Raw genomic sequence first — 11,814 nt, 5'->3', positions numbered from 1 at the left:
TCCACAAAAAGTTTCAGGACAAAACTCAAAGCCTAACTAATTTAATTAAATGCAACAAAATCAAAACAATTGGAAAAATAAACTTGTAAAATAAAAAAGAAATAGTAAACAAACTCTTTTTGGATTTTCAGGTGAGCTTCTACAGACACAATGTGAAGAGAAAGAATCGTTGAATTTTTCTACCCCAAACGCATATATAATATGTCTAATTCTGATCAACGATTCCAAAGTTATGCCAAAAATAGAAAATCAACAATAAAACTAGTCATTACTTGTTTGTATCTCACAACCAGTAGCAAGGTGACTGACTATGGTGCATCCAACATTCAATATGTGATGAAAGAAGTGTGGAAACGAAGTTTCATATAAAAATTCCAACCAAAACTATATTAACCAACATACACCTGAATCAACCAACAAGTAGGCAAACATCTAAACAAGACAACAAACATCAAATAGTGAATGCTACACGTAGATTTTGAAACCCAAATAGAATGGTTATTCTAAAACACACACTAAACTATACTAAGAACTTTTGACAAGAACCGATAATCCCAAGCAGCGGCGCCAAATTTGATCGAGGCCGTACCCGATACAAATAATATAACAATTAAAACTGTAGTACTAGGAAGTGACTCTTAAGTCGTTTCCCAAGGATTATCTTTTAAGCAAAGCTTCAAACACCTTATACTCATATACACACAAGGGGGTTTTTGTTGTTGGATAGTATGAACATAAATCAAATTCAGAAACAGTAGTTAAGCAATATAATAAAATAGTTAAACCCCTTTGGTTCGTTTGTACACAACTCAATCCTCGGTTTCAAAAGATTATTTTCAGATTCCAACCATTAACTTCCGAATTTGTTGAGAATCAATTAACTAAGCGATAATCAATTCAAAGTTCCAAAACCTAAACCTCAAACTAGGAGAAATCAGTATGAGCGTGAAACGATTAACAAATTCACACGAACTAAGCATTCATGCACTAGAGAGAGTAAATCAACTAAGTGAAGATAAACTCATCCAACCAGTTTCTAAGCAATGGAACTAAGTTACTAAATGACATGCTAAGTTATTGATTGAATTACTGAGTTATTAACTGACTTACTGACTGAGTTACTTACTGGATTACTGACTAACTTACTAAATGACTTACTCAGTTATTGACTAACTTACTAACTGAGTATTACTAAAGGAACTTAGTCTAGAAATTTAGTATTCCATGACAATAGAAGAACAAACCGAAAATAAAAAATGAAGAAGGAGTGAAACACTAGCAGAGCAAAAAGAGGGAAAACGGAAATGTGTTTATGTTTCAAAGTGAGGCAAAGTAAAAGTGTGTGTATTTGGAGTGAGGAATCTGAATTTAACCCCTCTAACACACAAAAAAACCGAATTTGGCCTAAACAATAGACCCAAAGCTAAATTACAATAAAAACAATAAAAATACGATCTTCACTTCAGCACATATCCTCGACTTCCATAATGTCGAAAATGTGATTTGTGCCAAATGTGATATGAAAATGATAATAGATTTAATCAGACTAAATTATCCCAAATTAACTCATTTTAGGAATATTAGTCCAATAAAGTCTAAAACACTAAACCATGTGAAACAAAGTCAATTAGGCACCAAGAATAATCAATCATGCTAAATTAAGGTTATAAAAAGTGTGTAATATATTGCTAATCAATAATGTTGATCTAAAGATCAGTTTAAACTTGTTACAAAATTGATGATTAAAACTATCCTAAAGCTTATAATTTATACAAGAATAGAAAGCCTACTAACTAACTAAAATAAGAGCACATGCTAAATATACAAAATGTATGTTGTTGATAGCAGAAACTATAACTAATTGGAAAACATATATGTTCATGTTGTTATGGCCATATGCAATTGTATGTTGTTGGCTTGGTCTTACAAGTTCAATTGGTGCAGTGTTGGTTTTTCTAGTTTGTTGACTTAGTAAGGGAAGTTGATGAATGTGTTCTGTGATTGTCTTGGTTATTTGGATGTGAAGAACTTGATCATTTGTAGCTGCTTGGTCTGGTTCTTGAGTCGTGGCTGCTTGGTGAGTTCCTTGTCCCTGAGTTATGGTTGTTTAGTGAGTTCCTTGTCCTTGAGTCATGCTTACTTGGTGAGTTCCTTGAGTCATGGCCAGTATCGGTTGGTTGCAAAGACATAGATTTAAGCGAGCAGAGTTTTGTATGTGCGCAGAATTTTGTGTCTCCTTTGATAGCTAGTCCCTTATTTATAAAAGTTATATCTGCCACAATCTCCTGCAAATTTCCTTTCATTTTTCCTCTTCCATAGTTCCTATTTCCTATTTACTAATGATCATATCCTCACCATTAGCTTCTTTCATGTCATTATTTCATGTTTCTTTAATCATAGTACCCTCATTGTCCACCTAGTCTTCCTCCTTCACATCTTCTATTACTCGAAGAAGATCAAATGAAATAGCAGTTGGGTCTAGCTCCAAGCAATCCTTCAGGGCATTTGGAATTTATTGGCCATTAAGCAAGTATGAAGGAACCTGATGCAAGAACTACGACATCTCTTATATTGGAATGAGCCTGACTTCTCTCAAATCTAAATGGCGGTGAAAGATTATCCTGAATCCAGCGGCTTTGACTAGAGTAGCGACGGCGATACCATGTTCTTCATCATCATTCTCTTATATTTGGATATGATATCTTCAACAATGCTATTAAATTATCAGATAACTCAAGTTTTACCTCCACTTTCTCATATGTTTGTTGAATAACAATGCAACATTTACCACTTTAGCTAGAGAGGAAGCACCAGGAGTTCTTCTGAATTGATCCAACTGGAGATTGATTCACATTTACCACTTAATATTTATCCTACTATTTGTCGATTAGCATTTTTTATTTCAGCAAATCTAATATTATGACTAACATTTTTAGAAATGAAGTTTATATGCTAAAATTAAAAACATTAAAGATATAAAATGTACTATAGGTGTAAATTATATATTTAATTTTAGAGAAATAATACTACATAAAGTTAAAAATGTTAATTATTAATATTGGTAAACTGAGGCAAAACTATTTTACGTCATCTAAAAAAATCCATTTTTTTATTAATTAATACATATAGGAAGTCATAAGGTTATGATAGTAGGAGTGATAGATTTAAGAGTATAATAACAAAGAGTCTAGGAATTCAAACCTAATTAATTAAAACACTAATATTGGCTTATAAAATACTAATAAATATAGATAGAAGATATAGATATAGAGCAGATATTGTGTAAATATAAATAAAATGTAGTATATTTTATTAAAAATATAAATATAGACAAGTCGATAACAAAATTCCAAATACAAATATATTGATAAAACAGAGTTGTGAAATTATATAAAACTAATTTATGTCATTTAAAAACTCTTTGTATTAAAAATTAATAATAAATTTAGATAAGGAATCAGTCACCAACATACAACATTGTCCTCTCATTCTATGTCCTTACTCACCAAGTTATTCATCGTGTGCAACTACACACACAAAACATGCGTAAATGCTTCATCCTTGCAGCTTTTCTCTCCTCACGTTTCCGTTTCTCTTCCTCTAACACCTCCTGAATCAATTTTTCAATTTCATATGGATCCGCAGAACAAAAACTTGAGAATGCATCATGTTCTTTTGGAGCTTTTTTCTGAACAGTGCTTGCACATGAAGAAGCGTTATTTTCTGCTGATAAACTTGCACCATTATTACTTGAAATTTCATGCCCTCTTGCATTTATCTTCTCATCATATGCTACCCTTTTACCCTTATCTGATAGTATTTTCCATGCCTCCGAAATAAGGATAAATGCACCATGTGCACCAATGGACTTGTTCTTATCTGGGTGAAGCTCAAGGGCTAGCTTTCTATATTGTTTTCTCAGTGTGTTTTCATCAATGAAGCGATCCACTCCAAGTATACCATACCAATCTGGTTCCCCATTTATTCTATTCTTTGCAGAAATATATACATCAAATGTTGTTATCAATTGAGAAATACCCTCAAGATTGGGATATAAATTTTGAGCCTTTAAAGCAAACTTCTTTGCACCAAAAATATCCTTTGCAGCAAACTTTTTCTCTGCAATTTCTTTAGCTTTGATGGCCTCATCCTTATTGCACTCCATTTGTGAAGTTTCTATTTGTTCTATGTAGTTTGTGTCCCTGCAGAAACAGGAAACACAACACATAAGTATAAGGGAGAATCGTGATTGATAAGCACATCCATCTTAACATATAATAAATATTGTAATTGGTATGTCGATCTATCTTGACATATAATAAAATATGCTAATAATTAAAATGTTGTTAGTTAAGGGAGTATGCTAATAGATAAATAATGTCGCAAGAGGTGAAGATGTTCTTATACTATTTTTTTGGTACTACTACTAATTTCTTTTGGAGTATGATGTTGTCTATCCCAATAAGTATCGTTCCTATGAATCAAATCCTCAAACTTTTAGTCTTTCTAGATCTAACATGACCTTATAATATAATACAATAATGGTTGAAGTAGAGCTGAAAAGGGAATCAACCTCTATTAGACCTCTTGATATGGCCTATTTCTGTGTTTGGCATGGGGATGGGATGATATTTTCATTCCACTCAACGCAACTTTGTTCTTAAGCTTAGAAGGCAAAAATAGAATAAAATATGGTATAAGAAGACTAAACTAAAATGAACTCAATCATACAATTCTAGGTTCTAAGATCATCATTGAAAAGGTACAGAAAAATGTTCATATCATAACCAGAAGCACAAAAAGTTAAAAGTTCTATGCAGATTTGAAATTACCAATCGTTGAAGAACCCAATACTTGAAGATCCTGAATGTTTTAAAGGTAGTTTAGGCAAAAAGAGAGACAATAAGGGATGTGCACGAGAACTCAAAGGTCAAAGTTTTAGTGTTGAAAAAGGGAAGTTTGTATTTGTATAGAGAACCCCTTTTAATTGATGACATGATTCTGCTAAAGTATCACGATCTTAGACAGATATAAACATGATTTAGCGTATATAAAAAAGTACGTTTGATATATTTTTTATAACAAAAGAATAATTCTAAAATCCTTCATGCCAAATAAAATCTCCCTTGATTTTTTTAATGTGCCTTTTGACATTGTTATTTTTACTTGAAATGGTTCCAATTCTTCCAAAAAAAAATCTATTCCACGTATTACTTGTCCATTTAGATTTTGTTACTAATTTAAATCATTATATCATTCTATATAGATGGTTATGATGTGAAATATAATGTATATCTATGTCAGTAAGTTATTTATTATTGAATAAATTTTATCACAAAATATATAGCTGGATTTGAAGTTTAGATCAATTACAAAAAAAGCAGCGTGAAGCCAAGTTTGTTCATTAATATGATCAAAATTTTCTCACCTACTTTGATATTGTTGTTGAAAATAACAAATGTACCGGCGACATTATTTTTGTTTTTCACGTACTCTGAATTTCTTATACTTTTTATGGTGAGGGATAATTTTATTAGAGTTGAGAGCTTTTATAGAATTGACTGTAATTCTCCCATAATGTAAACAAGACTCTAATCCAATATGATATTTAAGAAAAATATATATGTTACGTGTAAACCAATTATTCATTACTTTATTTGTGTGTTTTTCTTTATATTTTAATATTGTTTAAGAAAGAAAATAAAATTTCTTTCATGGAAATTGATGTTTTAATTTTTAATATACAAAAAATATTAAACTTAGTTTCTCGATGTCCACCCATTAATTTATAATTTTAAACTATGACTCTTAGGATACGTGTTAATATGTGCATCAAAATTTTCACAATTTCTTTAGTTAAGTTAATTTATAATTTTATATGCTTATTATAAATTGAACCTGAAAAAAAATCATTTTAAACAAAATAATTTTGGAATATTTAATAAGCTAAGTGAAATTTTATAATATTTGTTACTTTAAAAATTTATGTTAAATTTACATCAGTGCAAAGGACGTATAGTACATTCTGTCTTATCATATGGTATCCATTTTTTTCTTTAAAATTAAAACGTGTGAGCATTATATAATATTATAATTTCAGTGAAATGTGTTCTAATAAATATGATTCCCGGAAGTTTTTGAAATTGGGATGGGAAAATTATATAGTTATCGAGATTTGAGTTACATTGTTAGCAATTATTACTCGTTTGGATTTCTCATGTTACTTGTGGGTATGAGTTTAATCCCTAGAAAAGTTAAATTACCATTTTGATCAATAATTTTTAAAATATAAACTCTCATTAGTCCTTCCATTATCTTTCGTCTATTAATGATAATATGGCAATTTCGTGTTGTAAAAATTTGCCAAGTCAGCGAAATAATGTCATATAAAAAAAACTTTAGAGTAAATACATATTTTACTCCTTTATATTTTTCGATCTTACCAGTTTGGTTCTTAAAAAAATTAAAAAACTCAAAACTGTATCAAAAATTTCAAATATGAGTCAAACTAATTTTTTTAGCATGTTTTACAACATTTGATATGAACTTAATTTGATACATAAGAGAATAAAATAGATATTTACTCAAAACTTTAAAAATTAAGATAATCATCTTCTTCTCCCTTACTAACTCCAAAAAAGAACATTCACTTTAGTCTCATAAGATTTTGATAAGTACACTATTAGTCCCCTGATGGTAAAGGAATTTTTGAACCCTAACTAAGGTTTTTTCATTTGAGATCTTCACCCCAAATCACCATTATTCATACAAAGTTATTCTTTAATTTATTATGATAAACTGTCAGATATCTTCACCCTAAATTATACTTGTAGTTTATCCTTTCCTAAGGTTACATACATTGCTATATGATCATCTATGCATATAACACATGAGGTAGGATTATTTTTTAACTTCCTATGATGTTCTGCTCATAGTTGTGTTTTGTTGTCTTCTTGTGATGATGTCTCTTATCTCTTTTTGTGTATTATTATCTTTTTCCTTTATAAAATTTCTTTTTCCAAGCAAAAGAGGAAAAAGAACCTAACCTAAATTAGTAGTAAAATAAATTTTCTTAAGACTGGATTGGATTGGTTGTATTATCTGTATTATATATATATATATATATATATATATATATATATATGCTTAGTAAAATTTAGAGACAATTTTTTTGTTGCGAATTACAGCTTTATCATGTCACTATTTAGAATTTTAAATCTTACGTACTCAAGTATTGTAAGTGACTTTTTTTTTGCATGTCATAGTTACTTTTATTGTATTAGTTCCGATACTTCAAAGTCTGAAAACTTACATTATCACATTTCTCTTATGCATAACCATGATTTTTTTGATTTCCCAATTGGACCAACGCCCATTGGAATGCATGATTTAAGGATGAAGAAATATAATTTAGGGTCTAAAATTTTGTTTCTTAGTAATATGGCAGTTATGAAAATCTTCATAGGCTAAAATAAGTATTTTTTGGAGTCCATCTGGGTAAGATGACACAATACGACATCGTTTTGTGTCTTACTGTTTTTTTTTAATTCAAAAATATGTCATGTTGCCATAATTTTTCAGCATAAAGTTGTCACATGTGTAGTTAATATGTCATATTAACGATTCTATTAACATTAAGAAAGGGACTAACGTGAGTGAATGTTTTAAAATTTAGGAACTATAAAATATTTAAAATTTAAAAAATTTAATCTTAAAATAAGTAGATCCCTTCTCTTTGTTATAAACTAAATTAATGCTTTTATAAAACAATAGAGACAAAATTGAATAATTATTCTATATTTTTATGTCCCACAAATTTATTAACTTAGCTAATAGTTGGAAAATTATCTACTCTTTACTGTCCACATCTAATCACATGACTCACGTATTCTGATTTGTCCAAACTATACGTTACAACAAACTCATCATTTCTGTTTAGTTTTTAAATAAAAAATAACACAAAAAGTGATAAGATAATTGCCTTATTAAATGTTTTTATAAGCTTACCAAATTAAAGTAAAAGAATAAAACATTTTTCATCTGAGCTACATGAGAGTGGAAGGTCAACAGTCATAAGAGACAATGATTCTGAGACGTTGATAATAATGGCTTCATGTCACATGAATCGCACTCTACATTTTAGGAACAGGATTCTACGGCATTTTTTAAAATTATTAATTTATAAAAAAGTAAAAATTATGAATTATTGGATTTTTGTATTGTCATGTGTCATAATCATACATATGCACTGTCTTAATGGAGAAGAATCAGACTCACATTTTAAGTATAATCAATAATATACTCTCACTATATATATAATGAACTAATTTAATGTGACTTCATCTTCCAACATGTTACTCTTAAAAATCAAATATTTGACTTTTTAGTTTATTTATGAGTCGAGTGATATCTTATAGTATTAGATCAAAACTTTGGTATTATTTTTTATATGCTATAGCCCATAAGTATGCCTATACCTCAGCCTCTTACAGACACTCTCAGTTTAGACCAATCCTAGTACAGAACAATTTGTTTCTTCTCTCTCTCTCATGGACTTTGATCCAACCTTCTTAGACAAACTATATGACCTTCCTGGGGTTTTCTCTGAAAATACTACAAATTCGAAGATACCCATCATGGTTCCATTACAGCAAAATTCTACTCTTTTACCACCTCCATCAAATAACAACTTGTACAGCGAAAACAATTTCCATAATTTTCAACATCATCATTCCTTCAATATGATTCAAACCAACTCTTCAACTAGTGAATCATATGCTAATTGGTCTCAGAGAAATCTTGTCAACTCCAACTACTCCACTGAATTTGCACCAAACAATAACAAAATGGAAGCCACACATGGATACTTTAACAAATGCAAGGGGATATGGGATTCTCCCCGGGAAATTCCTATGCCGTATGATGCAATTTCACAGCCTCGGGTGGGTCCTTCTCTTCCACCAACACTACATGTCTATGAATCAATGGTGGTAAATTATAGGCCTCAAGAGAAGCTTTCACACATTACTGGAGCTGGGAATGGTTGTCAAGAAACTGATCAGAATATTGTTATTGGTGATGACAAGGGGAAAAGGAAGATGGGGCAAAGAAACAATGTGGAAATTGTGCATAAGATCACCAACACAATCAAAGGCCACTGGACTCCAGATGAGGACATGTATTGAAAATAATTCCAAATTCCATATTATTCAACTCTCTCTATGTATTATATATATTTTTTCTTTTAATTTTGTTTTTTTTCTTGGTATAATAACTAAATGTACTCTCACTGAGTAATTTTTCGAGATGCATAGTTGTTCCTGTAATAATTGTTACTTACCGGAATCAAATTTTTGACATTTTTGTCATTATGAAATCTAGTACAATTTTATATCACTAAACCAAATATGAGGATGATATTTTCTCATTTTTGTCTTAGTTTGTGTCTCTGTCCAATAAAAAAATTATTTAATTAAAAATAAAAATTAGTATTCTTGTTTTGTGAAGTTTTATTGGGAAACAAAAATTTATTGTCCCTATACCAACGCCTTTGTTTATTTTAGTCTTGTTTGTGTTTTCTTCTTAAATTCTTTCCTTTTTCATGTATATTGAAAATTTCCCCTTTGATTTATCCAGCCTCTACCTAGGGTTGAAAATGTTTTCTCCAATTTTTTCATCGTTGATCAACATGTAATAAATCTTGTATTTTTATTTTGTAGGGTTCTCATCGAATCAGTGAGACGTTATGGGATTAAAAAATGGTCTTCCATCGCCCAATTACTAAATGGCAGGGTCGCAAAACAATGCAGAGAAAGATGGCTCAACCATTTACGGCCGAATATTAGGGTTTTTTCTCTCTCTTTTCATCTAGTTAGCTTTCTCTCCTACATACATATGAAAAGTGATTTGAACTTCAAACATTTTTTGAGCTAAGATTTAACTATTCAAAATTTAACTGCTTGTCCCATTTCATACATGATAATTTTTATTTTTTTAACTAATATATAATACATGTGTAAATAATAAATTAAAATATTACTTGTATGGTAAGCAATAAATTAAATGTGATTACAATTAAATTAACATGTGAATATGATAGTACTATTTTATACTCACAAACAAAAATTTATAACTATAATGTATTTTATTTTGATTCCTATTGAAATTTATTTTCAGTTTGTGTTGAATAGAAATGGTGACATAACATTTATAAAGAAATATTTGAAATGTATAAATATTTTCTTTTTAATGATTGTTAATTGGAAAAAAATGTTATTTTTTGGCGAATTGGTTAGTGATAAATTTTTTGATAAACTAAGTTGGTGGCCATTCATCTTTCAATGATCAAAATAATATTTTACTCTGGAAAAACAAAATTATGGGAAAACATCCGCGTTGAGCTGACTGAAGTTACTAAAAATGATTAAATCTCATTGTAAAATTTCTTATCATACTTTTTATTTGTGTGATAATGGTAATATGCTTTATTAATTTATTTTTTCTTTTCTTATGAATGTGACAAGATGAGTACGTAATGAAAGAAGATTTTCTACATATAATAGGATTCAACATTATTCATATATATATATATATAGTGTGTGTGTCACGTTTCTTTCGTATCTGAAGAATGATTATATATATATATATAAATATATAATATATATAGATAGAGGCAACTTAAAAAGACTATCATTAATTTGTAGCATATATATATATATATTTATAAACATTGTTTTCCACTAATGCAGAAGGACTCATGGACTGAAGAAGAGGATAAAATACTCATTGAAGCTCACAAGGATATTGGAAACAAATGGGCAAAAATTGCAAAGAGATTATCTGGAAGAACTGAGAACACTGTCAAGAACCACTGGAATGCTACCAAACGACGCTTAAACGCGAAGAGGCGAGTGAATAAGCACATCGATCCAAAGGGAGAACTGCTTTTGAACTACATCAAGCAAGTTACTACAGCCATAGCTAAAAACGAATTGAAGAAACCCATCACCAATATCAACTTAAGGAGTGATAATCACAATGATCTCAACCTCCACCCGGTTTGGTATGAGAATAATATAGCTGATTGGAAATTGCATTCATATGCTCCTTCCATTAATGAAAATGATTGCTATGTTCCGGTGATGGTCAATGCTGGTGAAATAGCAAGTGGGTCTGTTATGGAAGATATATAGAAGAGTGCAATATGAGAGTGCAATGGAAATGGATAGCTTGGTACCAAAGAGAAATATGAAGATGATGAAGATAATTTATACAAAGCCTTAAGTCGCCTGCATTTTCTTTCTCATTAGAAAAGTATTCTCCTGTTTTTATTCTCTTGTGTTTTAAGATTTTGTCTTTTATCAGTACTGAAGTTGTTGTTGTGGATGTGGTGTCTATCTATGTTTGTCATTAGTTTTTGTTTGTTTACTTTAGTTTGAATGTGGTGCAGCTTCATCATCTAGACAATACAGTTTGTTCGCTTTTTCTATAATTCACATTTGTCTTTTTAATCAAGTTTCATGCTTCTAGGTGTGTGTGGGGAAAATATATTAGGGTTTTAGTTGCTTAAATTTAATAAGGAGTAACATTTGTTATTATTTTATAAAATATACAAAAATCAAATTTGAATTAGACTGCATGAAGTATAGAATCAACACCATCAATTAAGACCCTATCACACTTGGTAGATACTTAAAATCCCTTGTAAGAGGTTGGATTTCTCTTATGTGTATGAAAGCAACTTCATGTGAAGAGGAAAAACTCACTTCAGTAATCTCTAACTCAATAATAATTATTCTTCTATCCCTCCAACCC

General features: G+C 29.9%; 2 protein-coding genes across 2 annotated transcripts; one reads left to right on the top strand and one right to left on the bottom strand.

The window, feature by feature from the left end:
- On the bottom strand, positions 3,515-4,165 carry LOC109353819 (dnaJ homolog subfamily B member 12-like). Its single transcript, XM_019596181.1, has one exon. It carries the CDS (start codon positions 4,163-4,165, stop codon positions 3,515-3,517), a length of 651 nt encoding a protein of 216 aa, XP_019451726.1.
- LOC109354158 (transcription factor MYB98-like) lies at positions 8,529-11,497 on the top strand. Its single transcript, XM_019596506.1, has 3 exons — positions 8,529-9,178; positions 9,720-9,846; positions 10,749-11,497. The coding sequence occupies exons 1-3, from the start codon at positions 8,550-8,552 to the stop codon at positions 11,190-11,192; spliced, it is 1,200 nt and encodes a 399-aa protein (XP_019452051.1). The 5' UTR covers positions 8,529-8,549; the 3' UTR covers positions 11,193-11,497.

This window comes from Lupinus angustifolius, chromosome LG08 (genome assembly GCF_001865875.1).
Source record: "Lupinus angustifolius cultivar Tanjil chromosome LG08, LupAngTanjil_v1.0, whole genome shotgun sequence".
In the NCBI taxonomy this organism is placed as follows: domain Eukaryota; kingdom Viridiplantae; phylum Streptophyta; class Magnoliopsida; order Fabales; family Fabaceae; genus Lupinus; species Lupinus angustifolius.
Note: the sequence above shows the minus strand (reverse complement) of the source record. Positions and strands in the feature narration are given on the sequence as shown.